Source organism: Aythya fuligula, chromosome 15 (genome assembly GCF_009819795.1).
Source record: "Aythya fuligula isolate bAytFul2 chromosome 15, bAytFul2.pri, whole genome shotgun sequence".
In the NCBI taxonomy this organism is placed as follows: Eukaryota; Metazoa; Chordata; class Aves; order Anseriformes; family Anatidae; genus Aythya; species Aythya fuligula.
In genome coordinates this window covers 8,109,350-8,135,111 of record NC_045573.1, presented here as the reverse complement: position 1 = coordinate 8,135,111, position 25,762 = coordinate 8,109,350, and the positions used below count along the sequence as shown (strand labels likewise).

Below are 25,762 nucleotides of genomic sequence, written 5' to 3'. Positions count from 1 at the left end.
CGCAAGATCACCCTCCTGTTGTTAAGACTGTTGACATCCAGCAGCTCCTTGTAGACACGTGCGCTGCAGCGTTGAATGACACCAACAAAAGCAGCTAGGGTTCAGGCCATACACTTAAAAATGATGTGGTCACATCCCAGCAAGGACTGAGAAGCACTAGTAAGCATCCAAGAGTCCTGTTTGAGAAACTGTATTACAAATAAAACTAGCAAGAGTCCTATTTACAGTCATGAAAAAATAATTATTTTTTTCCCCTTTTAATTGAAAATGTAAAAAGGACTTCAGCTTTAAATAAGACATTTTTGTACAAAGCTTCAGCACAAAAGAGTGAACACCAACGTGTCATTATGTAAACACCACAAAGTTACTCATTTGTTCAGTAACGCACGGAACAACGTGCAAGGTCCCTTTCCAGTGAATTAGGTTTCTCTAGCTGCTCCCCACCCTCCCTCAGACATTACTGGAATACAGGAAACCCAGAACCTCTGGAACATTACAAAGCTGCAGTAGTAAGGATACATGGTGACTAAAGGTTGTTGGGTTTTGGTGGTGGTGAGTTATTTTTCTTTAAGGGCTTGGTCATTTAAATATACAGAAGTACAATAATCTCACAGGTAAATGAATGGCAGCCTGGATTAGAAAAAGCACCAAAATATTTAATATACATCTGGCACAAACTCCACAAGAAGTCAGTAATGGACAAACCAATGCTTTGCTTTTAAGTAAAGAAAAATCTCAGACTGCACTTAATGCTTTTCAAAAGGGACACGACAAGAACATTGCACTCAGGATTGCTATCAAATAAAGACAACCTCCTTATTACAACCTATTTGCATTGTGCCTTAGATTGCACGTTCTGTAAGATGCTGTTTCCATTCTGTTCCAGACAATGGTGAGCAAAATTTGATACACAAAAAGTAACTGTAAAGCAACAAAGCAAATGGGACTCAGTATAGATGCATCATCTTGACCTTCTCCCACTTTGTCCCTAGCTTGTTTTTTCAAATTTGGCCACATCCCTTTACAAAAAGGGGCCTACATGAAACAGAATTTACTCCAGCCATTTTCAAGCATTACATTTACACAGCACTTGGGAATGTGCTGTCTAGAAGAGGAAGCATGGCTTGCTCCACGACAAGCAATACATTCATCGTTTCCCAGCGTGACAGAATCGGATCACACACGGTATCTACTGGAGAGTCTGAAAAGGCAAAAATCACTCCTGACACGGAGAAGAGCAGATTTGATCCTACGTACCCTTGAGGGTCTACTGAGGAACCGAGGGATTGGTCAGCTAGCTGTGGTCACATGCAGGTCAATGAAAGCTGCACAAAGGTGTGCTTTCACTGTTTCCTTGGTTAGTTACTGCTCTGGGAGCAAATATACCATCAAATTGCATACCTGCCATAAGGGGTGACAGGACTAAATTGGGGCTGAGATCCACAAGCAAGTACTCCAAGAAATCCAGCTGCATCAGCTCGCCCATGCTGACAGTCACCTCCCTGCAGCCTGTTAATGACTTGCGGTTGCTTCATGCCCTCAAGACCAGCCAGTACAGCCCCCAGAGCCCCGGGTTAGGCCCTAACCCTGCACGCTGCAGCCACTTCTGGAACCCAAGACATTCAGGAACCAACAGCATGAGGCCACCCAGCCGCTCCTACCAGCCCATTTCCTCTTCAAAAGACTATGTTAAACTTGCAGATAAGAAAGTAGAAATATTTTAAGATAACTGTTTAACATGACTAAAAAGTCACCGCTTCAAAATATTAAGCACTATTATGCAAAGCCCTCTAACATTTACTACATGGGGAAGTATAAAACCAGCAGCCAGCCTCCAACTCCACTGCCACCGCACGGAGGTGCCACGTGGGCCCAGAGAAGAGCAAGAGCCGGCAGCTGTAACTGCATAAAACAGTGACATTCAAGTAAACACACTGCTTCCACAGCAGGCAACCTTCAGGCCAAATATAATTTACAAGGAGGGGGGGAAGGAGGGGGCTACAGCACGACCATGGGAGACTAAGGTATTTTGTCTGTGTGTAAAATGATGCGTTGTCCAGAAAGGGCTCATCTGAAGAGTGCAATTTCGCAAAGACAGGAGCTTTTTAAAAATAGAAAAGTTGTAAGACCTCCAGAACCTGTTGCATTTAGAAATTTAACTACAGAAAGACTGAGGATTGCAATAGTAGTGCGGGCCGCTGTAATGTCAGTGATTTAAGGCAAGCTGTTAGCAGCACATTCACGCTCCTTTTACCTATCATCTCCAGTCCCTCAGGCTCCTGAAACGCGAGCCTGTACACATAGTGCAAGCAGCCCCTGCCCAGCGCAGCCCTCAGACTGGAAGCAGCAGCTTGTGGCAGCACCTGCTGCAGCCCAGCTATTTTGCTTTGTGTAACAGCAGTTGTGCTGTAGGCTCCTCCAGGGAGGAAAGCAAGGGGTGCAGCTGGGTGGCAGGGAAGAGACACCACCTCACTGCATTAATGAGGAAAAAACAGCACTGGAACCAGCCCAGCATCTCCAATGCACTTGGGAACTCTCCAGCTCTGCTCTAAGCATATCATGAGGAAGATGCTGCCCTCAGAGGGAGGGGGGGGGGGGAACACATGCGTGTTGCCCTTACACTTTTGCAGCCCCCAATTTTTTTGGCTGTTACCAGTACAGCACAACATGGAACAAGCCATTGTATTTTTCACCAAAGGAAAAATATCCTTACAGCAGAGCATCAGGTGAGTTCCTGAAGTTTTTCAGGGGCAAATGAAAAAGTGACATGGCTCCCTCCTGGGGAGCAGCTGCTTCACCTTCAATGTATTGTCAGTGCAGGCAGCCTGAGCAGGAACATGAAAGCCCCTGAGCCACACCTGGTGTAGCTCCAGCCACTCTACTGCACTCCAAAACTAGCACCCGGAGGACTGACACTTGTTTGCAACTTGACTTCGCTCCTTTTCAAAGGGGAGAGTGCATGCAGGTTAAGCAGTATACCAAAAAGCATGGCATATAGATAATACTTAACTTGGGTCAATTAAAAAAAATCTTACTTACCCAGGCATAAAATCCTGGGAGAAAAGGATGGTAACCTTAAACTGTTCAAGTCTAAGAACAAGAGGTAGAGATACCTATGTACTTCGTGGTGAAGCAGTTACAGCCTTCCGGGTTATAATCTCACATATGTCACTTCAGCTGACAATCAAAAAAAGAAATATTCAATCTTCAATAGTCCAGAGAGAAAATTTTAACACTGGTGTTTTGGTTTGCACACAAAATTTAAGCAGACACTTAGCTCTTACTACGTATGCATTTGAAAAAATTAAAACCGACTCAATATTTATGTTCTGCTCTATACTGAAATGCTACCCTGAAGAACTTTGAGTTTCAGGTTAAGCATCTTCCTTCTCAATATGAAAGGCTAAATTCACATACACACATTTTGAGATTTGGGCACTCGATTTATCAAGGATTTCAAAAAAAAAAAAATAAATAAATAAAAAAAATCACGCTGCAGAACACAAGGCTGCCAGACCCAGAAATTCACAATGACTATTATTTTCCAATGAATGGGAATGATGTAACCTCAGCCAACAAATTACGTCAGGCTGAGGTGGCCATTAACTACGCAGTGTTTAACTTCGCTGTTTTGTTTTTTTTAAACAAGGCTTAGAAGCATAAGGAAGATACTCATGCTGACAGCATCATGAAAACACCAAGGTCACCAGTCAGTGCATAGCCCTGCCTGGGGACGCAGGTGACAACAGGCAGTACCTGTCCTGGGACCCACAGGTTCTTCAGGCTCTGGCAGACACGCAGGGAGTCAGCCAGCACTCACCCAGGCACGGCCACCACTGCCTGCAGCAGCCCGGACGCCCCGACAGTCAGGCTGCCGCTCCAGAAGAGGGGCAGCTGCTGTTCACCAACCCCAAAGTCACGTCTCTCCAGCAGAGCAGGGGAAACGCCTTTCACGCGCTTACACGTGCTTGGCTGCAAAGCTGCCGTGGTTCAGAGGCTGATTCACGAGCAGAGCTGCTGTGCCAGCCTCGGGAAGTCGGCACTTGTCACGGGGTGGACCGAACTGCCACAGGCTTAAGCTACCTGATTCTCTGCCACACCTTCATTTATTTTTCCTGTGGTTCTTTCATTACAATTGCACAGTATTAAAAAGCTATAGTTCTCCATATGGAATAGCACCAGCAGCAAGTAAATTCATAATTAACGTTCAATGTCAATTAATTTACTCAGTCACATTTCATGGCCAACTATAGGCAGAATCTTTCAAATCTTCACATGAATCAATAAATAGACCTAGACCTCCAAAACACACCCCCACAAAGAATTGGCACAGCTGAGCCTCCAGTTAACCTGGGAGCCAAATTTAAAGGTATTGCAAACTGTAACACTGTGCAAGCGGTCAGTGTTCTACCAGGGAGGACAGTTCACAGAAGTTGCATTTCTTTGCGTGTAAGGGAAGGCAATAAAATGCCACGGTGTGGACATCAGACCGGTTTTCCAGTATATTACTAAAACTATCTATATAATTACCTAGTTATTTATCCCAAGTTGCAGCAGATTCACTACATGCATCAAGTTTTCCAAAGTGTATTCTAATAAAATAAAATTAAATAACTCCAATGGTTTCAAGGACTTCAGCATCACCACTCACTGCAGTCCTGTGACCTACACATTACAGACTTAAACTACATGAGAAGGGAGAGAGAATGCACTTGGCCTGTTCCACAGATATTCACAGCTTAACCATTAAACAAGCAATTTTCAGAGGCTCCAACATAGCTGAAGACATCCCAGGAGCACGTACAACACAGCACTGCCCCGGCACTGAAGAGCACGGGCTGCTGTAGCTCAAGACCACAGCCGGACCAGGCAATGCAGCGCGGGCCCAGCGCCCTTTAACTTTTGCTACTGCAGCAGAGCTGCACCTGAACTGTAGCTCCTGGCTCAGGAGTTTAAAACAGACACAGGCCTGGCTTGTGTTCTGTAACTGTACTGTAAATAATGAGGTTAGACTGAAAAAAAAAAAATGGTTTGTTACCAGGTAGATATTTTGGCTATTTTTGCACGTATTTTACCCAACAGGCTGGAGTTGCTCCTGCTGGGCTGGAAGAGCAGCACAGGAGCAAGGCTTTCCTCTCGGACTGAAAGCACGGGGCAGGAGCTGCTGAGAGGCGGGCGTCCTTCCTCCAAAGGGAAAGGAAACTTTCCCTTCCGTATATTCACCACCACTGTCCTGAAAAAGAAACTGCATTATGTTTGCTGCACTAAAATGTCTAAACCTCGCCATGCTATCAGTTCATTTCCTTACTGCAATCCACATTCAGGCCAGACAAACGCCTGCCTTAAAGGTCTCAAGCCCCGATCCTTTGGAGCTGCTACAATTCAGAGACAGCTCAGTAGCAGCCGCTGCCACATGCACTGGGTATCCGTTTAACCAGTTAGTTGTCACACACTGAACAGTTTAAAATTCCCTTTAGGAAAAAGATGAAGTGATGAACAAAGCATTTAATAGCTGAATGAATGAGTAGTCTCAAACTTAATACAGTCATTTACTGTCAAATCAGGTCTCCATCTGGAACTCTTGCTAACAAAGCAGCCTCTGTTGGAGATTATTTTTTTCTTTTTTTTAATTAAATAACAGCACCAGCAGAAGTCTCACCATAAATTCAATTATACCAGCACAAGTGCTACGGCCTGTTTTGCCAAACATTTTCCTGCCAAATAGCGCTTGTGCCATGGTAGCTTGGAAGATGATAGTAGCAGGGACAAAGCTTTGGGCACAGTTGCCTACAATAAACCAAGATCAGGGCTTCCCTCTTGCCAAGGAACACTCAGCTAGAACTAGCTTTGTTTTCCACAGCTTAAACACATCTCCCAAAAAGAGCTTCCAAAAGCAGCATGGACCATATTCTCCTTTTACTAGGTGAAAGAGATGCTGTCTGCAGCTTGCAGGTTGGTTTTTATGTAGTTTTAGACAGCCGTGGTTTGTGACTGATCTACGACCTCAGACCCACACTACTGCACAGGCCGTGCACCAGCAGAGCCAGCGCCAGGCTTCAGGAGATTCTCCTCTCTGCTGACCCCTCTGGGGCACCGCAAGGTGCAAAGCCTGCTATCTGGGATCCAAGGACATGCTCACCACTTAAAATTGTGATTTCCTTTAGCTTTAAAACCCTTACAAAAGCCACTAGATGCTATTTTTTTTTTGTTTGCTTTTGTGTTTTTTTTGTTGTTTTTTTTTTTTTTTTTTAACTGAAGTCATTTTATGATCCTGAAATACAGCTCTGAAAAGAAAGGGCGTATAATGGAAGTGTATTGGCTTAATGAATTTGATACTTAGCTTAATAGAAAGCCTTGGCAATCATCTCTTTTACCAAAACGTGTAAAAATGTTGACATACTAAAATTAAAAAAGGTAGCATCAATAACCAAAAAAATTTCAACCAGTGTTAATAAAACTCCCTTTAAGTCACAACAGTTTCAACAGGCAAATAGTCCCAATACAGGTATTGTAAAATAATTGACTCCTATCCAAATATTATCAAATCAGTCTAAAAATGACTCATCTACATTGTTGTCATTAAGAACACATTAAGAATTCACTTTGTCATCAGATGCCGATATTGTTGCTCCAGCAAGTGTGGAGTATTAACTGCGATTTAGCAATTAAACAGAGGTTTAAAAAAATCGGTTCATCAATATTAATGCAAAAGATAGTTCCTTACATAGAAGTACTGTGCTTGCCAGACAAGTAAGATAATACTTTAGGTATAAATCAAACAAATTAAAGCAGAATTATACCACAGTTTTCCTTGAAGACTTAGGGCTTGTGTGTTGCTTCTGTCAATGTTTAACAAACTTAAGAAGCAGAACCTTTGGTTCTTTTAGTCAAGTAAAAATATTCTCGTGTAACCACAAAAATACAACTTCCAGAGAAAATGGAATTCCATCAAGAAGTCCACTTTCAATAAAACTGAGGTAGTACTGCTCTTTTATTATGTGTTGTATAAGAGATTTAGATACAAATCATCATCTACCACTCAGTTGACTGACAGGTACAGTAATTTTATAAAACAATCCCAACATTTAGTTTGAAACTCTGAAAAAAAGGAATGATCTGGACTCAAACGCTGAGAGTTAGCTTGAAGTGGGAATTAGCCATATTACAAAAAGCTGTTGCTTATGTTGGAATTTTTTTCTTTTTTTTTTTTTTTTTTTTTTTTAAGAGCCTTATTACCAGGGGATTAATGCATTTATAGTTAACACTGCTATTCGTCTTGGTATAAAACCTTAAAATTATTACAGCCTAAAATTTCAACAATGTAAACAGCACTACACACAGTACAAACCTGCCCTGACAGATGTAGTATGAAAAACTTAATCTGGCACTGTATAATTTAGCAATGTTAATTTAACCTAACTAAAAAGATCTACATTGTGCAAGAAATATCAGACTTACTTATACTAATCTGAAGTCTTAAAAGAAACCAAAAATGCTTAACTTGTAGCCAGAGTCAAATATTTCAGGGCAAGAGTAAAAGGAATAACCAAAATTAAGAAAGTGCCTAAAACATGATACAGCATTTTAGAGCCCTTTCAAATACAAGGCAGAAAAAGGTGTAAAGTAGAAAAGATCTGGAGCCTTGGTAATCTCCAGAAACATCCAGAGTTTACATTTCATGAAGGGCAACAGGTTGCTTTTGTCACCACTGCTTAAATGCTGTAAGTCTGTTCTTCTGTACACAGACCCTCTGTGTCTGAAGATGCAATACATTTGGTTTCCTCTTCCTTTTTCCTTCGCTCCATTTCCCACTCCACAAAGGTATCAAAGAGACTCGGCCACGCCTCGTCTTCACTGTAGTTGCTAAGGTCTGGTCCAATCACCTGAGTAAAATTTAAAAACATGTTCCACGTGTCCCGGGAGATTCCCTTGATTCCTGAGGGGTTCTCGACTAGGAAGTGTATCCACTGGTCCAAAATGGGGGGTTTGTTTTGGGTGAAGACTAATTTCCAAAGGGCAATGGCTATTTCCCGATGTAGCGACCTCTGTCCTTCCTCAGAGTCCAGGCCAAACTGAAAGGTGAAACGGTAGAGATCCTTAAATTTATCTTCCTGCTTGGCTTCGTTTAAGAGGCTGGGGAACCTTGCACAAATGCCATCAATGCTGTCCGCATTTATTGCTTTGCAGCCTTCAAAAAACTCCTTCCTATTAAGCAAGAGAAGAGAAATTAGTGCGAACGCCTCTCATGTGCCAAGTGCCTCCCATCTCCGCTCGGATACACCACAGGGAAAGAGTTACCTCAACACACACGGCGGCTGCCAGCAAGGTGGCACAAAACGCTTGGTAACAACAGCTACAGGAAAGAGACGTTCTCAAAAGGCCTCTGCTGGCTCAGAACACATTCACAACACGCACACTGGCCTAGCTGGGCCACCACTAGAGTCTGAAAAACTTTGCTGTGACGGCTTTCTGACTGCTCCATACTACCATACCCAGTGCCTTTCACAGAAAAACAGACAAACCCACAAACACGAAATCTACCACAGAAAAAATGCTGAACGCATTGGAGAACACCATTTGCTCTCTGAGGCACTCCATACAAAACAGCTTGATACCATACCACCTATGCCTAAGTGCCATGCTCTGGATGAGCTGTTTGCAAGGGAAAGAGTAGTTCGGGGGGGCTTTCCTTCAGCGTTTGGTTGCTCTTCTGTGCTGCAGAACAAAAGGGGTGCCAACTGTGGAGGCACATGCTGAGAGAGCACAACACCACGTAACACAGGCTACAGGGCAACATACAAACTGCTTCAAAAGCAGTGCTTCAGGAAGCCCCCCAGTAAACTGGCCGTTAGGTGTAGGTGGCTAAAAGATTTATCCGATGCTCATGTTCAAGCACTGCAGTACAGCGACCAGCCATATTAAACGACACCACGGACTCTGCTGCAGGATGGGCTGGAGGGAAGACAGGAGAGCACAGAGCTCAGATCATGGGACTGCCTTGCCTTCTGTGATGGAACTCAACCTGCACCAGTACCATGGAGCAGGCCACTGAACAAAAGTACCCTCTCACCACTGGCATTGCCATCTCTCCAAGAAAATCAAAACATCAATGAAAACCATGCAGCTGTGCAAAATCATAGCCATTCTTTGCGACTCCTTTACCACATTAGCAGGTATCTGCTCCTTCAGCCCCTAACAAATCCCTGTTGGCATCCCAGAGTAACTCATCTACATGACACACACCCACACCACCTCTGCAGACGCAGGGAAGCTGTGTTCAGACACAGAGGCTCGGTTTAAGGCTCAGAACACCAAAGTAACTTTGAAAGTTATGGCTGAATAAAAATAGTTATTACTCAAAGCACTCTGGATTGACTGATGGGACTGATGGGTAGTCGTGTTGGAGGGGTGCAGAGGATTGCTGCAAAGTTTTAGCTGTTCTGTCACTTCCTATAGCATTCTTGATGCTAGGAGCCTGCTGACTGACAACTTTTTCCAGAACAACAGACAGCTCTTCAAATACCAGTCACTTGCCAGCCACCACAGAAACATTTCTCTGTGCTTTAGGAGAATTAACCTTGGAAAAAGACATTACATGTAACACTGGTTGGGCAAGAAGGATTCTTAGCTTTACATTCTTCACATAATGATAACACAGTTAGTAGCAATTACTAAGGAATCTCACATTGTTTTAAAGCAAAAATGATTTTCAGTGTCCAATCTTATCATTAAGACCATGGCGGATACAGAAAAACTGGTTTTGTAAGTCGAGAATAAACTAACATCCATTCAGAACACCACTACGCTGTCTGTCATTAGCAGCATAATGTCCAAAAACATTTTCAGCTCTGAAACCCACTGTGAGGGGAAAAGAAGAGGACAACACAAAGCTTTCTTCTTCAGCAGCAGGAATTAATTTGATCAACATGCACGTGTTAGAAAAAATAACTAAGTGAAGTTAATGAGGCTGTCTCTGACATACAGATGACAGGATATACTTTAACATATGAAAATAATTACAAGTTCTACAAGAACTAACCTTGTAAATTTGCACATGGTAGCAGCCTGGAATTTCCAAGCCAAAACTAGCACTTTAAATTCAGTGGGATCAACGCAGAGGTCATTGCAAAATCGTTCCATTCCTTCTTCTAGTATGGCATCCTCCCGTTCATCCTTGTATCTCCTAAATAACTCTCCAATCCTTTGGAGTGAAGATTCTTCCGCACTGGAAACAGAGTCTTTCTTTGTATCCCCAGGAAACGTTGAAGGCTGGCTAGACTCGACAGCAGTGTCCGCTTTCTTTGTCCCGTTCACAAGAATATCTCCTGAAGACTTCCCACAAGCTGAAGTGTGGTCGTCTTTGTGGACTGCGCTTCTCTTACTGTGCGACTTGCTGCCAGATTCCCTTTCCCCATTTTTGCTGCCAAGGGTGGACGAAGGATTCTTACACTTTGTGACACACTGGCCCATGATGTTGCAAGCCCAGCTTCTAGAGCAGTCCCCTTGCTGTCGGACACCCTCGCAGCTGCTCTTCAACACATTTCACCATGCCATTAGCGGCAGTCAACTAACCTGAAAAACAGTTTCAGAGTGAAATAGCTGCTTCTCCACAAAGAAAATTGTAAGTATTAAATGTGGGATAACATTCACCAGTAAGAGACAGACTTCAGGATATTTAAGTTTTGCATACTGAAAAGGAGCAGTGTACGGAAAGTTGGCACATGCTGTAAATTTCAGGCAATTTCAGGCTGCTTCACCTAGAAATCAATGCAGCTCACTCAGTGGTTGCAGTATACTAATGGGCCCTAATAAAGGAAATTCCTAAAATTCTTACTGCAACATAGGTTACAAAGAGGTTGATTCATGTACAGACTTCATCAAGACAGACTACTCTAACCCAGAAATACTCTAAAGGAAATGGTTTTAAAAAAGTATACCCGTGTTTTATTTATAGAATACAAAACACTGAAACAAAGCACTGGGTGGGGGAAACACAGGGACAGCGATGAGACAACCTGACAGACTCGAGCTAGAAGTGTACCTTTAGCAAAGCAGCACAAGTTTTTGTTTTGTTTTTAACAGAGTTGGGAATCCAGCTTTTCGTTCTGGAAACACAAAGAACATGCTTGCAGAAAAAAGGTAGCACTTGCTTGGTTTTCAAGTAATTATTCATTGTTTCAGTGGGCTCTTCCCCCAGGTAATGAGACAGACAAGGGGAGGGGGCCTTTTTAATTAAACTGTCCAGACAGGCATATGCACAGATAAATAGTAGTAATTCTAGTTCAGTTTTTAAAATCCAAATTAAAATGCCAAAATGATTTCTTCATACTGTTGTTATAAATCATAATGCTAAAACATTGCATATTTGGAAAAGGTATTTCACCCACGGGAAACAGACTCCAGGTTATCCCCCTAAACCCAAGCAAACTCTCTGACACCACGCTATCAGCACGCAGCCATGCCACAGACAGTCCATTTCTTAGAAACATCAACTCCAGGAAAGAAGTTGCTTATCACAGCCCTCCTTTACCCATTTACTCACATTTCATCTCTGCTGTCAGTTAGGAAAAAGCCTCCAACATAAAATTGGATTTGCTTCGTCTTTTTGTTTATTGCTTCCAGGTTACAGATTAGAACAAGAAAAGAAAAGAGATAAAAACTAAATATAAAGGAAGAAAACAGATGTCCTGACAGTCTTTCTGTATTCTTTCTTGGGGAAAACTCCGCAGAGACTGAACTTTGTATTTAAAGCTGTAAGCCAATCTGGGACAAGAGCGCCAAGAATAGATGAATTCTCCAGAAATTATGACTACAAGCATACATCTTTTCTCAGCCATCATACCTATTTTGGCAAAATGGCACTTAAGCAGTTTCATGACCAAAAAGGATTCCTTTTGTCTGTACAACTCCAACTGTCAAGATGCTGGTTTCAACCACCTGGCTTCCCAGCCCCTCTTTTTTTTTTTTTTTTTTTAATTATTTTTTGAAGTTAATAACCCAAAAGCTACAACTCTATCAAGTAATTTCCTCGTACAACAAACTCTGTAACTGCAAACTAAATCATAGAAATCCCTCAAAAAATCAACAACAAAAAACAACTTACAATGGACTACATGGCTCTCTATAATTTTTTTTTTTTTTTTTTTTTTTAAAGTTTTCAAGTATGAATCTGCAGTTTAAACCAATGCTTCTCTTAGAATAGCTACACTCGTACAGTCTACACTACTTGTTTTATTGACAGCATCCAAGTCAGTGTCACAGGCTTCACTCAATCCACAGGTATAATCTGAAGTCACTTTGCAGAGAGCATGGAAATGGGAAGAAGGGAGGGAAAAAAAACAGAGCAACAGAGGGCAGAACTGGGGAAGAAGTATGCATTTTCCTAACCTGACATTAGAAATCTACTTTAAAAAAAAAGTCATTTAACAACTCTGCAATTGCAGAAAATCACTTTGAATTTATTTTTTTTAAAGCAACAGGTAGAAACAGACACCTGGCACATGCTCTCATAAACTTGCTTTAAAGATGAACTTTGTAACACGATTTTTATAGGCAAATAAAGTTCAATCTAACTTAGTCGAGAATAATTTCTTATTCATTTGTATTCATATGATTCATTAAAACATGCATGTTCACCTAACCCATAAGAATTTCCCAGTTCCTCAGCATTTCGCAACTCTATGAGTTGCGGAGCGCAGCCTGGCACTGGTTCCTTGCTATCATTATGTCTGAGGAACATTGCCTTCTTCAGTCTGCACCAGTCATTTCTTCATTACACCAAAACAAAATAAGATATTATTAGGCATATCAGCCTTCCTTCTTTTTTCTTTAAATTAATCAGCATTCAAGTGCTAAGTATACACTAACTCTTGCTCTTCCATCAGCTTCTCAAAGGCAACTGGCACTAATTTGGCTAAGTTTTTCTTTAAAGTGCAGCCTGCAAGTAAAAAAATTGATTAAAAAAATCTAAAAAGTAGCTATAGAGCTTAAAGCAGAGTTTACACAGTTTATGAAATTTTCTGGTCATATATAACAGCAATCGCTAGCTGTTGTGGATTAGGAACAGCTTTTCCCTATGGGCAGGTTAAAGAAGAGCTGCCTATTAATAAATGGTACTTTCTTCTAAAGCAGCTGGTAGATGTCAAATCGCATGCAGCACAATGGGTAGATTAAGCCAATTCACTTTAGTAATCCAGATTTAAATCTGAAAAAAGAAAAACCGTTTGCAAAACTAACTTACAAGCTCTGTCCACACACTTGCCTAACAAAAGTGATTCATGCTGCCACGCTTCCTAACAACAGCTTGTATTAATAACAATAATCTAACATTAAAATCTACTAAGTGACACCATCAGCATGATGAAACAGGAGTTTTGCTGTCATTTGCTGCCATGAGAAGACAGAGGGGAGGTCAGCCAGCATTAACACCCATACTTGAGGAAGTGTCCTCATTGCTCTTTCTGAAACCCACTGGAGAATACAATAACATGAACTCAGGGACTGCGAGTTAAGCAAGTCCCCTGCAGTGCACCCTTCTAAACAGACAAGTTTCCTATACCCCAGCATACCTGCCTTACAGAGGCTGCTGCTGCTCCTGAGCTGCCACTGTCAGAGCCCTGCTAGCATCGCTCTTTCTTGAAGTGATGGAGATTCTCCCTTCCTCTGCCTGACTGGGATTTACACAGCACAATCCTGCTCATCAAACACACCAGAAGAAACACAAGTACAGTTGCTGCAATTCCTCAGTTTTCTACTACCTGAAACTTGATGCCATGTGCCATGTATACTTTGAAGCACTCCACACCCAAAATAGCAAAAACAGCTAAAAAAAAGTCACGGTGCATCCGCTGGCACTTTGTCAGATTATCTGGATTTGTAAGAGACAAGTCTTTTGGCGCTCCATCAGTTACCCTTTTATAAAATGCTTTCGCTGTGCTGGATCCACTTCACTTACTAGTCACCTCCGCTTCCTACATGACTCAGGTTTCAAGCCATGAAAGCAGTAAGAGCCTCGGAAGGAGATAGAAACAAGTGGGAGAACTCAAACCTTTTGTTAAGGAAGGATGGAGAAAGGATCTGATTGCAGCATCGGGAGCTGCACGGAACTCAGTGTTCAACAAGCATTTAAAAAAAAAAAAAAAAGCACTTTCCTGAAAGTGAACAGAGCTACTCATTTAACTGTAGAGCAAAGCAAATGTCACGTCTAGGTCACACTGATTATGCTGAAGTTAGCACAAGGACGTGCAGACATATTTCTCCCAGCTGGATTGGGAACTTCAAGTATAAAGTTCTTTTGTTATGTGATACAAAGGTTATACTGGACTGGTGGCAAAGCACCAATTCCCAAAACAATCAGTTCTTAAGAGCAAAATTACTGTAACATGCTTATACAACTTGTCAGTGAGACAAAAAAAGGCAGCACTGACTGGCAGTTTTGCCATTCTCGTAATAAAGATCAAAATCCAGGGCTAGCACTGGAACACACTCAGTGCTACAGGATGCAGTACTCCCAGAGAAGTCTGGTTACTCAGACAAGTATTGAGTAATAACCTACAGTAAATATGAATCACCGAGATGCCCATGAGGCCATCTTCCCCAGAACAGGAACTGCTAAGCAGAGATCAACAATGATGTTCTCTATTCCTTTCTAGAAGGGAGTAAGCAACTGGAAACACAGGAAGACTAGTGCTGGTAACTGCCGCCAGCTAAAGGAAAGCCACCCTCCGAGAACAAAGGGTATGTACAACTGTATCACCCAACACATTAAACACAAAATCTAGAGAAGATGGGAGAGACCTTGCTAATGCTTGGGTTGTTTGTTTTTGTTCTTTTTTTCTTTCTTTTTCTTTTTTCAAGTGCTGCAAAGCAATTGGTTTTTATCCAGTGTTTTGAAGTGTCCAGATCAGACGTAACCCAAAGTGTGAAGGGAGCACAACAAAGTGACTCAGTACCAACCCTGTCACACGCAGCACGCCGTGGCTCAACTGAAAACACCAGAACTGCAGTGGGGGAGAGTTAGCAGAAGTGAAAATGTGAAGGGGATATTTAAGTTACACAGTATTTTTCTTCAATGACTAACATTATTGTAGTAATAGAAATTATCGGTTATGTCCAGAGAATAACAAAACACAGCCAAGCATTATGCTGTTTAATACAGGGTTGCATCACAAGGTATTTACAACAAGTTTCAAGAAGTATAAAGTATCAAGAAGCAGGAAAAAAAACATACATTCAAGAAGACTTCAAAGACAGGATTATGAAACTGCATAACAAAAGGGGACACAGCTCAGCCACACATTAAATCCCTTCCCAAGTAGGGTTTCAGTAGCTAAGGCAAAGACATTTGCCAGAGTTTAACCAAGCCTCAACTTTTTGCAAACAATCAGGCAGAGCCTATAAGAGTTTCACAGAATTTCACTGTGTGTTATTTACCTTTTGTGGGCAAGGAGGCATGACTTCTAAAATAGCAGAGCGTAGGGAACGATATCATGGGTGCCCCATCTTTCTCCAGCTCTGAATAGACACACAAAGCTTTCCATAGGGGAGGCACAAGAGGATCATTGCAACTGCTGAACCAGAAGCAATCGCTGTTCTAACAGTTGATGCTGTGCCAGTGACCTTGTAAGCAAACATCTACTTACATAGCTTCAGCTACACAGGGAATCATTCCACTAGCTTTTGCAGCCTCCTTCAGGTTCCCTGGGTTCCACATGGAACACTGTAAAAACAAAAGGACCGCACAAGTCTTTACATTCAGAAGAGACTACAAAAATCATAAAAGACACCAAATTGCTCAGTAGTGACTATGCATTCACTAAAGCCTTGTAGAGCCCAATTCCGTTTGTTAAGAGAGTCGTTTTACAAAACCACCTCACTTTTGGACTTACTAAGTAACATTAATGCTGCTATGTGTTATTACTGAAAGCACAGATCAGGTACAGAATATAACGGACAAGTTCAAATGTTTGTTAAAAGCAAACACACACTTCCGGACAGCTTTATGGCTTTCAGCAGGGCAGAGTTAATTCCTCATTTCGTGCGCTCATGGCAAACCAGAGGCCATGCTATCACTGCATGTTAGCTCAGTGGCTGTTTAATCTGGGAATGCCAGACAGCTGCTACCTAGCAAAGCACGATTTGGGTCTAGAAAGTAACTCTCTTTTCATTCTCTAGCGCGTTCTTTTCCATGTTTGTTTTCCCATGTTCAGTCCAGTTGGCTCAGCTTCACCTCTCTGAAGTTCCCAGCTCTGCTAATATAAGTAAGAAGCTCTGAAGAGATGACGACAGACAAAGGTATGTCTGGTTTGTACAGCATGGGCTACAACCACAGCACTTTGACAACACTTCTGTTTGTACCTGACCAAGGAAAAAAAAATAAAAACAAGAAAGCTACAGCAAAGCTCCTCTGCTCAGTCACACTACCACCAAAAGGCTTGTTTTTACAGCCCTCAGTACATCTAGGGAGCAGGCAGGTGATCAAAAGCTGCCTTTCTGCACACTGACTTTTTACATGAGACCTACTTCCTAGGAAACGAGGGAGAACATTAGCAGCTTCAGTGACTTCCTCAGTGCAGAGCAAGGAATGGGTGGAGAAAGTCAGCCACAGGACAGGTTCTTATTGCACGTGCCATTCCCCAGATAAACTGAGTTCTCCCCAAGCTCAAGTCCTATAGGCAGATATGACAAGAGAGCAAACAAGAATAAAACCTAGTTGAGATCAAGGCTATTATAAAAGGGGCAAGCCATGGATCCCAAAAGCTTTGAGAGCAGCAGGAATGGCAGGGTGGTACTTCTGGCTGTAATACACACCGCAGAGCAGAAACACACCTCGATGAATCCTTCTTAGACTGTCTTTGAGGCTGGCATTCCAAACAGCCCATTCCCTGTGGGTTCACACCCTCTGCCTCCGAACCCCCCCGCATACCAGCAGCAGCCCCCAGCTCTTTCAGACCACACTCCTCCCGAAGAGGCCACCCCGCGCAACACAAGTACCAACTCAGGTTTCTGTGTGAATGCAGCTTCCCACAAACCCCGAGTTTAATGAAACTCTACATCTGGCACCTCTCTGTTAATACTTTTTTGGCCTCCTGCAACTAAATAATTCCTTTTATAAATCACCTGGGGAGCAAAGGAGAGACAGGCAGAACAGGGCACCATGCAGCCTCCTTCCCCAGGGGCCTGCCGAGAGGCAGCATCTCCCACTTCTCATTTTAAAGCAGCATCGCCATGGTAACTTCATGCAACAAACTAACTGCTCCTCAAACAGATCGGTATTTCTCTGGAAGATGCCTCTGACCCACCAATTCCACATTTCCAGCAGACTACAGCCCTTACTGGAAGCCGACGCGTACTGCAGGTTCGAAGGCAGCTGAAGCTGATGGAGTTCAGCCCCACTCCGCGAGAGCCAAACGTTTCCCAGGTTGTTTGAAGTAGTTTCCACGTTGGCTGACCTGTAGATACACAGTCAAGAGCCAGGAATTTTAACATCTGCCAGAACTGCCAGCCACAATTCTTCCTCTGTTGTTATAATTTTTATTCTACCAAGCTGTCCATTTCACTTTATTTTTTTTTTAATACAAGCAGCAAGCCTAAACTTCTGTGACAACACAATTACAGGGCGCGGAATAAAAAGTTAGCACGAGTTCGTTAAAAACACACAACTAGCTCTTCAAGGCTGTATTTAAAGGTCAGTACAGCGATGCTGTGACTGACTCCAGCCTAAGTCATGCGAGATGAATGCAGCGGGGCGGGGAGCAGCATCGCCACTCTCCTGCACGGGTCTGAGCTTGGTGCTTGGGTGAGGCTCCTGAGGCAGGGCTCGGTGCTGCAGTCACACAGCATCTCCCCTGGCTGGCACGAGACAAGAATCAGGCTACAGCAACTCAAACAGCCTCCCTCGTTCGTTACCAACCCCGTGCAGGAATCCACTGGGACAGTGAGCAAGCCCTCAGTGTCCCCAGGACCCTTGTTTGGCTGCCCTGCCTTCCTCCTGCACCTGAGCCTGGCTCCCCGCTGTGAGCTGCGCTCTCCTGAGCACCAGCACCCAGAGGATCGCGCTATAGAAACGCCGCAGTCCCAAGGCTGCTGGTGCCTCAACACTGGTCTTCAGCTGCTTTTCAAGGAGTAAGAGCTGGTAGTGAGCTTGCTCAATGCAAAGTTCTTTGTTTTTTTTTCCCGTGTGGAATCAGTGAAGAATTAGCAATATTGTCTCCTTCTTCGGCAGGATCAATTTTGCACATGTCCTGCATTGATGCACTTGGTGCGTAAACATGAAATTATGAACAAAGCTTCTACCAAAGCCATCACAGTATGGGAACTGCTCTTTCCAATCCATAGCCTGCAGTGAAACTACCTCAGCCCGAGCACCCCGACACAGGCACGATGGAGACGTGATGGTTTTTCAGAAGCCCCGAACTCCCCTCACCACATCCCTAAACGAGCAGCGCACCAGCATGAGGCTGTAGCACATCTGCTCTGCATCTCTGCTGCAGAAGGACCTCCATGCAAAACTACTCAAGAGGAAGTCTAAAAGCAAGAAAGTCCCACTGCAACTAGTTAAAAAAAAAAAGAATTGAGAGTTTGTCAGGCTTCCTGCAGCTCCAGCACCTGTCAGTGAGCTAGAGCCAGGTTATGGATCGGGAGGAATCCTGATGGGAACGCTGCTGACCTGTCCCAAATCAGGTTAACAAACCATTTCTGGTATGCCTTGCTTTTGGCTTTCAAGTCAAAGCACAGTATTTAGAAATGTGATCAGACTGGACAAGGTTTGCCTCTGCAAGCCACACGTGTATCAGAGCAGAAGGCACGCACACAGGCATAGGGACCACACAGAGTTCTGGCTGCCACCTGGCAGAGGGCTAAACGGCAGTCAAGGGCCAGCTCTCAGCGCCAAGAGCCAGAGCTCCCAGCAAGCCTCCAAAGTCAGCCTTGGGCAAGCCCTACAGCACCCAGAATGCAGGCCAGAACCCCTTAAACAACCACACCTCAACCTCGTGCGCTGTCACTTCACATCCAGCCCCAAGACATCACCGGAGATCCTTCTGTTCAAGATTGAGCAGAAGAAACCAGCTCTCTGCTCTCTTTAGGAGCACCCTGCTAAGACACAGGGCATAAAAACATTTCATGTTCACAATGGGGAAAAGAAAAGCCTGAAAACACTGGGACAGATGTTTCAGATCTGTAGCTCGCTGTGTGCAGCTAATTGTATGAGGTTAGCTTAAGAAAAAATGAATAATAATGTGAGAAGTGATAGGGAAAGAGAAGGGGAAGGTACTTCACCACGTTTGCTTGCAGAAGACATTCTTTAAACAGCTTTTAAAGCACACGTGCATCATGCTTGAATCCCTCCCTTTCTTTTACATTCTCTAACCACTCAATACCTTTCATGATGATTATTTTTCATTTTCTTCCACTTAGCGCCATTAAAAAGTTTTAAATCCTTTCCTATTACGTGCTTCATCCTATTTTATTAGGTGGGTGGAATGATTTGTTAGGATTATTATATTTTCACAGAGCAAACCCAAGTCCAGTTAGTTAAATAGTGCATAATCTTGGAAGGGTGCCTCCAGGTGCTTCTGCAATGTAAATAAGTTAATGAACTAATTTACAGAGCAGCAGTACTTGTTTTTAGGAGCCTATTTAGGCTATGAGCAAGACAACACGCAGTGGGGAAGTTGAGACAAAGGATGTGGCCACTCGAGGCGACACCACCAACTTTCAGGAAAGCTGAACCCAGAGCAGATTCCATCCAACTTCCCACCTAGTACAAACTTTACATACTTCTACACAAGCAAACTCATTTATTCTGCTGCAATTAACTCAAACCTGGGGAGTTTGAATCTACCAATTTCAAAAACCAAAAGATTGAGTCACTGAGCTGTTCATATCCATCTACTGAAACCCGTCAACCTCCCCTCGCTTCCTTGCCAAAAATCCATACAACTTCCAAAGTCCAGCACTTGCAAGGAAAGCAAATCATCATTTAATGACTTCTTTTTTCCTTTAACATGTAAAATACTGTATAACAATATTCCTTCCTCATTTTTCCAGGGTTCACCGTAACTTTTGCACAGCATGACAGACCTTTACCACTTCGATGTGTATTATGAATGAAGCAGCACACGCCAGGGCAGGAGCTCCTTTGTGCTCAGACACAGCCAGCTCACCTCACTACAGCAAAGCTGCAGCTTAGGGAACCAACAGAAACCGTGATCCTCAGATATCTGACACAGATGCATCGCACTGTAAACATCTGAGAGTTACTGTGGTACAAATATTTACTTTATTCTGCCTCAGTCAATTCTGTAAATTACAGAAATCTGTGACTGTCCTGCAGCCAAACCAGAATAACTTTGAGAAACCACCTCAGTCTACAATGCACTCTGCAATGGAAAAATATTTTCTTTTGAACTGAGTTCAGTGTGTGTGGATTTTCTTTTGCTCCAAGTTTGGCTGGCAGACTTCATCTTGAAGCAGCTGAGGTACCTCCACATGGCATGTTGAGCGAATGTAATTCGTGTAGCTAATCAGTGACTCCTGTAACAATGAGATATGCTTAAAAGTGATGTAGCAAGTCAGTAGCTTTCTATTTCTTACTGCTCACAACAACGAAGAAAACTACATGAACCACACACAAGCAGAAAGCCCTCCTAGCAGCTCTGATCAGCAGTGTCCCACCTCCAGCACGTCTGAAGGCAGCCGTGAGAACCTCGAACCACACACCCACCCACCAGGCCAGAGAAGGGACAGGCCCAGAGACGAGAGCCAGACCATCTCCTGAGGTCACTTCTGGCATCAGATGCTCACAAGACGTTTACAGAAGCCCTGCTAGCCTTCTTGGTAAAGCGTAATGTAGCTTACGGGCTGCCAGCCAGAAGAATCACTCATTTCATACAGCTGTGTAGGAACTTCATGACCAGCCGACCATGTAAATATTGAAATAATATTTAAGTTACGTACAAAGAATTGCGCTAAGTGAAAGGCCTAAAGCAAACTGAAATCTAAAAGCATTTTAAGAGCATGTGCTTGGATTTTTAAAATTCCAGCTGCAGTTTTTAAAGCAAAAAATACACAAAGCCACCCGCAGAGACCTTAGTTCTTTCTACTGATTTCCTTATTACAGGGCACTTCACACTGTACAAAGGATGCAGCACTATTTAGATGCTAACTGTATCAACAGCTTCAAAGGAGATCCTTTGAATACTTCAACTTGGTCATCAGTAACAAAGACTCTCAGCTCTTCTTTTCGAGCCCAGTGGCAGCTTTGACCAACACACTTTTGAAATAAATTTTGACTTACCCTTGATTTCACTCAATAACAATTTATTTAAGAAAATTGTCAAGGTGTGCAGGTATCTATCCCTGTGTCTTTTAAGAAATATAATCACTAACTCCAGGCCCAGGCAACCGTGCCTGAAGCTGGTATACTTCACAGATCAGACCCTTGGCATTTTTAGACCACCCATTTAAGCGCAGAGTACTTGAGGATCTCTGCACAGACTCATTTGTACTGAAAATACTGAACAGTCAGCATATGACCAAGTTCGAGGACATTTGGATTTATGAGTCTATTACTAAGCTACACACGCCTCCTATATCCATTAGGTGCTATGATGATTTTCTCCCTCTCACTTTAAAACAAAAGACTGACAGCATTAGACGTTTCAAAACTGCAAAAGGAGAAGCTGTGTTACACTAAAAAAATTCAGAGTAAGAAATGAAAACTGTCACTTGCTGCTACTACTTGGATGCAAAAATAAGACTGGCATTTTTCAGGAGCACAAAAATCCTTTTGGTTTAAAAAAAAAACAACACAGACACTAAGTAGGAAAAGTGAGACAACAAATAACTACGACTGTCATACCGTCTTCAGCAGCCTGACTTTTTGGGAATAAAAAGCTGTGACAGAAGGTCAGTAACAGCATTCTCACATTTTGCTAAGTAAGTTTTGTCTTTCACAAAACAGATGTCACAGACAGAACAGCATTTATAACTATTCTTTCTGAGACACCAGAAGATTATCACAGCTCGTTCTGTTTACTGGCATCCTGCCTTACCACCTATGTCTTTGTTAGTTTCTCTACAGTACTCCTACCTCTGTGAAAGAGTTCTTTAATACAACTAAGTCATCCCCTAACCATCGCTCTTCACGTAGAGAAGCATTACAATTAAATAAAAGCCTGATCCTCTCCTTCCTTCATTTGATGGGAGAGCTGTCCCCCCAGACAGGGATAAAATGCGCACGAACCAAGTCTAAGCAGCCTTGTTCTCGCATTACCTTTTGGGCACGAAGCTTTCATTCACCTTTTCCCCCTGTATTTCCTCTGGTCTGGTTAACACTGAGATCAGAACATAGAAGCGTCACACCACAGCTACCTGTGGCAGTGAGAAGCTCCTTATGTCATCACGAAGAACACGGCACTGGGGTAGGGCAAAGGGAGCTCCCCTCTGGTTTGCCAACCCCCAGCACCCCGGGGTGCTCCAGCAGCTCACCAACAGGCAGTTACCTACGCTGAGCAGCTCCTCAAAACCTTTTCATGCAAGGGGGAGGCTGAGGTGGAAGCAAACGATGCGAGCACGTCCGCAAGCCTTGGGTTTTCTGATCATTCCCTGGGAGGGCTTCAACCCAGATCTGTAATTACCAGACTCAAACTACAGCTTAAAAAAAAAAAAAAAAATAGCTGACTGAGCCAAGCGCTTCACACAACGTGCTTGAGACTGCTTCTGGACTGATGGTACAGAAGACACCAAGACAGCCGGCACAGACAGCTTACGAGTGTCCTGTGTTTACAGGCAGTAAATTGCAGGTGGCTCTTTACCAGAAAGGCAACATTTGCTAATGCAAGTCGCCATGAAATTACCATTGTTTCGAGTCGAGCTACTATGTCATTACTGCTGAGTAAGTTAGAGTCAAGCATACAATTAATCCATGTCACCACCACAGATAATCTGCAAAACATTAGAGCCATTTAATCTAGTATTTTTAAAAGGAGGAAGAGGGAAGAGACAAAAGGAATTATTAGACTTACAGTAACCACAAGACAAAGCCTATTAGTCAGAGGCCAATAAAGGAAAGGAAGCCAGTGAGATAAGAGGCAGACCCCTAGGGAGAAAGAGCCAGAGAGAAGGAGCCCAGCCAGGGAATTCTGCTGAAGGCTGTTAAAGGGTTCCCCCTTATCTCGTGACTAGCGAGTCCCTCAAGTGTTTACAGATTGTGCTTTCAGTCTCCAAAAGTTCTGGCTGGCAACCTTCAGCTCCTCTTTTATTTTTAAGGATGAGGATGAAAGAAAGCACTGTTTTCCTGACACCCCACACCTCTAATTTTACAGTCTCTTCTTACTCAGAGTTTTCCTGTTCCCTTCGTTACTACAGACTCCTGCGCCTAATGGAATAATGACATTGTTCCTGTGCTTCGAAAGTTCTCACAAACAGCCAAAACAACAGGATGATGGGTTTTACAGCGCCCTGAGGCTCTACATTAATTACACCGATGGACACTTCCCCATGCCCAGGAAAGAAAAGAGAGTGCCACAGCATGGGACAGTTCTGAGCAGTACTGGGGTACTCAAACTCCTGCAGATCACAAATGTGCATCTGCTTATACCAAGCCCCCCTACCATCATTTTCTGCCACGAGGAAATGCAAGTTTACACAGCTCAGAGTGTTGGAGTAGTCATGTCCATCTCTCATTCCTCCACCTCCTTTCTGTCTACTTGATACTCCCCTGCCCCAGTACACATCCACACAACATACACGATTTTCTTCCCAGTCGTTAAGGTGAACCAAAGGACCGAGCAGAACAGACCCTCCCCCTCAACCACACACAATTTGTCAGAACAAGTCCCTTTGTCTTAGAAGTCCACCAAATGCTCTGGCAGCCTCTCTTCCTCAGTACACACTTCTATAACTAAATTAAAGCCTTCCAAAAGAGCTGTTCTGGGTTTTGATGCAAAATCAGCCTTAATTCACTAAATCATCTTTTTCTTTCATGTTATTTAATGCTAAATAGAAGCAAGATGTAATTAAAATGAATTTCCAAGATCAACAAATTATAAGAAGTGCTGACACAAATTGGCTACAATTTACTATGAACGTGACAGTGTCTGACTCCAAAATAAAGCAAGAAATCCTGCAGAGAAGATACCTAACTCAGCCTCAAAAGAGATTACAGATCACATTGCAGGTTATCAGTCTCAAGCTGAAAGCAGTTTCAAAAACATCACGTTGAGCAGTCAAGCAGTATCACAGCTGTAAGTTTCCCCCATTACGAGTCCTGCAAAATTGTTTAAGGATGATAACCATTCATGTCCCTATAGAACTTGCTATTAGGAAATAATCAGGATTTTAGAAATCATTACAAGAGCTGATATTTGCAGTAAGGCTGTAAAGCCAGTTATACTAATCTGAACTAATTCAACACAGATCACAAGCTCTCCTTTTTCTGCTGATCTGCAGAAAATCTTTGCTTTAAGCTTCAGGCTGCCTGTCACATAAAGGGCTGTGAAGGTTTTCCACAGACCATTAGGTAACGCCTGTGCAGGGAAGGTACAAGATTTTAAAGACAAGCTACAGAATAGACAAGAACGTGAAGGCACATCTCCCTGCTTTCACACACAGCATTAATCACGGGACCATTTCCTCTTCTGAAGAGTATCTTACACCAGGAGAGCACGCAGCAGACTTCAGATGTGCCCAAGGAAACACCAGCACTCAGACCTCCTCTCTGCCCACTGCAAGCCCAGCTGAAACACTAATACCTTAGTCACACATTAACTGCTTGACAAAGAGGCTCTCACACAGATAATCAGAATGTGTTTAGAAGAGATATCTTCTGATCATCTGTTCTCCCAGAAAAGACAGAGCGCGCAACAAACCTCCAACAGCCACTGAGGCCTGTCAGCAGCTTTTGGAAAGGTTCAGTCAGCTCTGTGCTTTTTGTCTGTGCCACTACAGCCCTTCAGAGCACTGACACCATTACCCCGTCAGTTATTCTGCGGATGTCACCATTTAAAAAGAAGTTACCAGCTGTGGATCAATGTATATTGGAGTACTTGGCATCAGGCTCTTCGGTTATCGACACCAGCAGCATTAACTCCATAAAGGATGCTCAGGAGACGACCCAGCGACCATGGCTCTGACAGGACCGGCACATCCCTTCAACCAACGTTGCTTCAAGCCCTGACCACGCAGGAGTTGTGGCAGGCGGGCTGTGAGCCTCAGCACAGCCCCGCAGAGTGAGTGGCCCGAGCCAGCCCTCCCAGGCAGGAGGAGCAGGCGGGGAGCGAGGCACGCTCCGGAGAGGGAGCAAAAGCCGAAAGGAGGGAAATAAAAACCGAGCGCTGCCCGGGCAGCCGGCTCCTCCGCGGCCCGCTCCCTCTGCCTTTCATCCCCCCGCCGCCCAGCACCTCAGGGGCCTCACGGACCGCCCGCACAAAGCCGGGCAGGGCCGCCCCGTGCCTCACCCCCCCCACCTCCCTCAGCCCCCTCAGGCCTGGGCCCGGCCGGTCCGAAGCGCTCGGGACGGGGCCGCTCCGCGCTGGGGCTGCGAGCCCCGGGGCTGCGGGACGCCCCAGCGGCAGGGGCAGGCGGCCGGGGGGAGCCCTCTCAGCGCCCGAGCGGGGCCGAGGGGCGGCGCGGAGCCCTCCGGAGCCCCCCGGTCCCGGCACCCCCCCCCCCACTCCCCCGGCGGTGCCGCCGCTCCCTCACTCACCGCCGCGCTCCCGGCGAGGCGGCCGGCCTCCCCCCCCTCCCCGCATCACTTCCG

General features: G+C 44.0%; 1 protein-coding gene across 4 annotated transcripts; it reads right to left on the bottom strand.

Annotated features, from left to right (window-relative positions):
* Positions 1-4,074: 4,074 nt before the first annotated feature.
* Positions 4,075-25,754, bottom strand: DCUN1D3 (defective in cullin neddylation 1 domain containing 3). Of its 4 annotated transcripts, XR_004253924.1 has the most exons (5): positions 25,709-25,754; positions 15,642-15,718; positions 10,040-10,572; positions 7,459-8,205; positions 4,075-5,233 (listed from the first exon to the last, which is right to left on the bottom strand). XR_004253924.1 is itself a non-coding variant. In XM_032197304.1 (4 exons), exons 3-4 carry the CDS (start codon positions 10,468-10,470, stop codon positions 7,713-7,715), a joined length of 924 nt encoding a protein of 307 aa, XP_032053195.1. In that variant the 5' UTR covers positions 10,471-10,572; positions 15,433-15,718; positions 25,709-25,754; the 3' UTR covers positions 6,242-7,712. The 4 variants fall into 4 exon arrangements, 3 of the variants coding, with proteins under 3 accessions (XP_032053195.1, XP_032053194.1, XP_032053196.1); XM_032197304.1 differs by lacking the exon at positions 4,075-5,233 and having other exon boundaries at positions 6,242-8,205; positions 15,433-15,718; XM_032197303.1 differs by lacking the exon at positions 4,075-5,233 and having other exon boundaries at positions 6,242-8,205.
* Between the last annotated feature and the right edge of the window lie 8 nt (positions 25,755-25,762).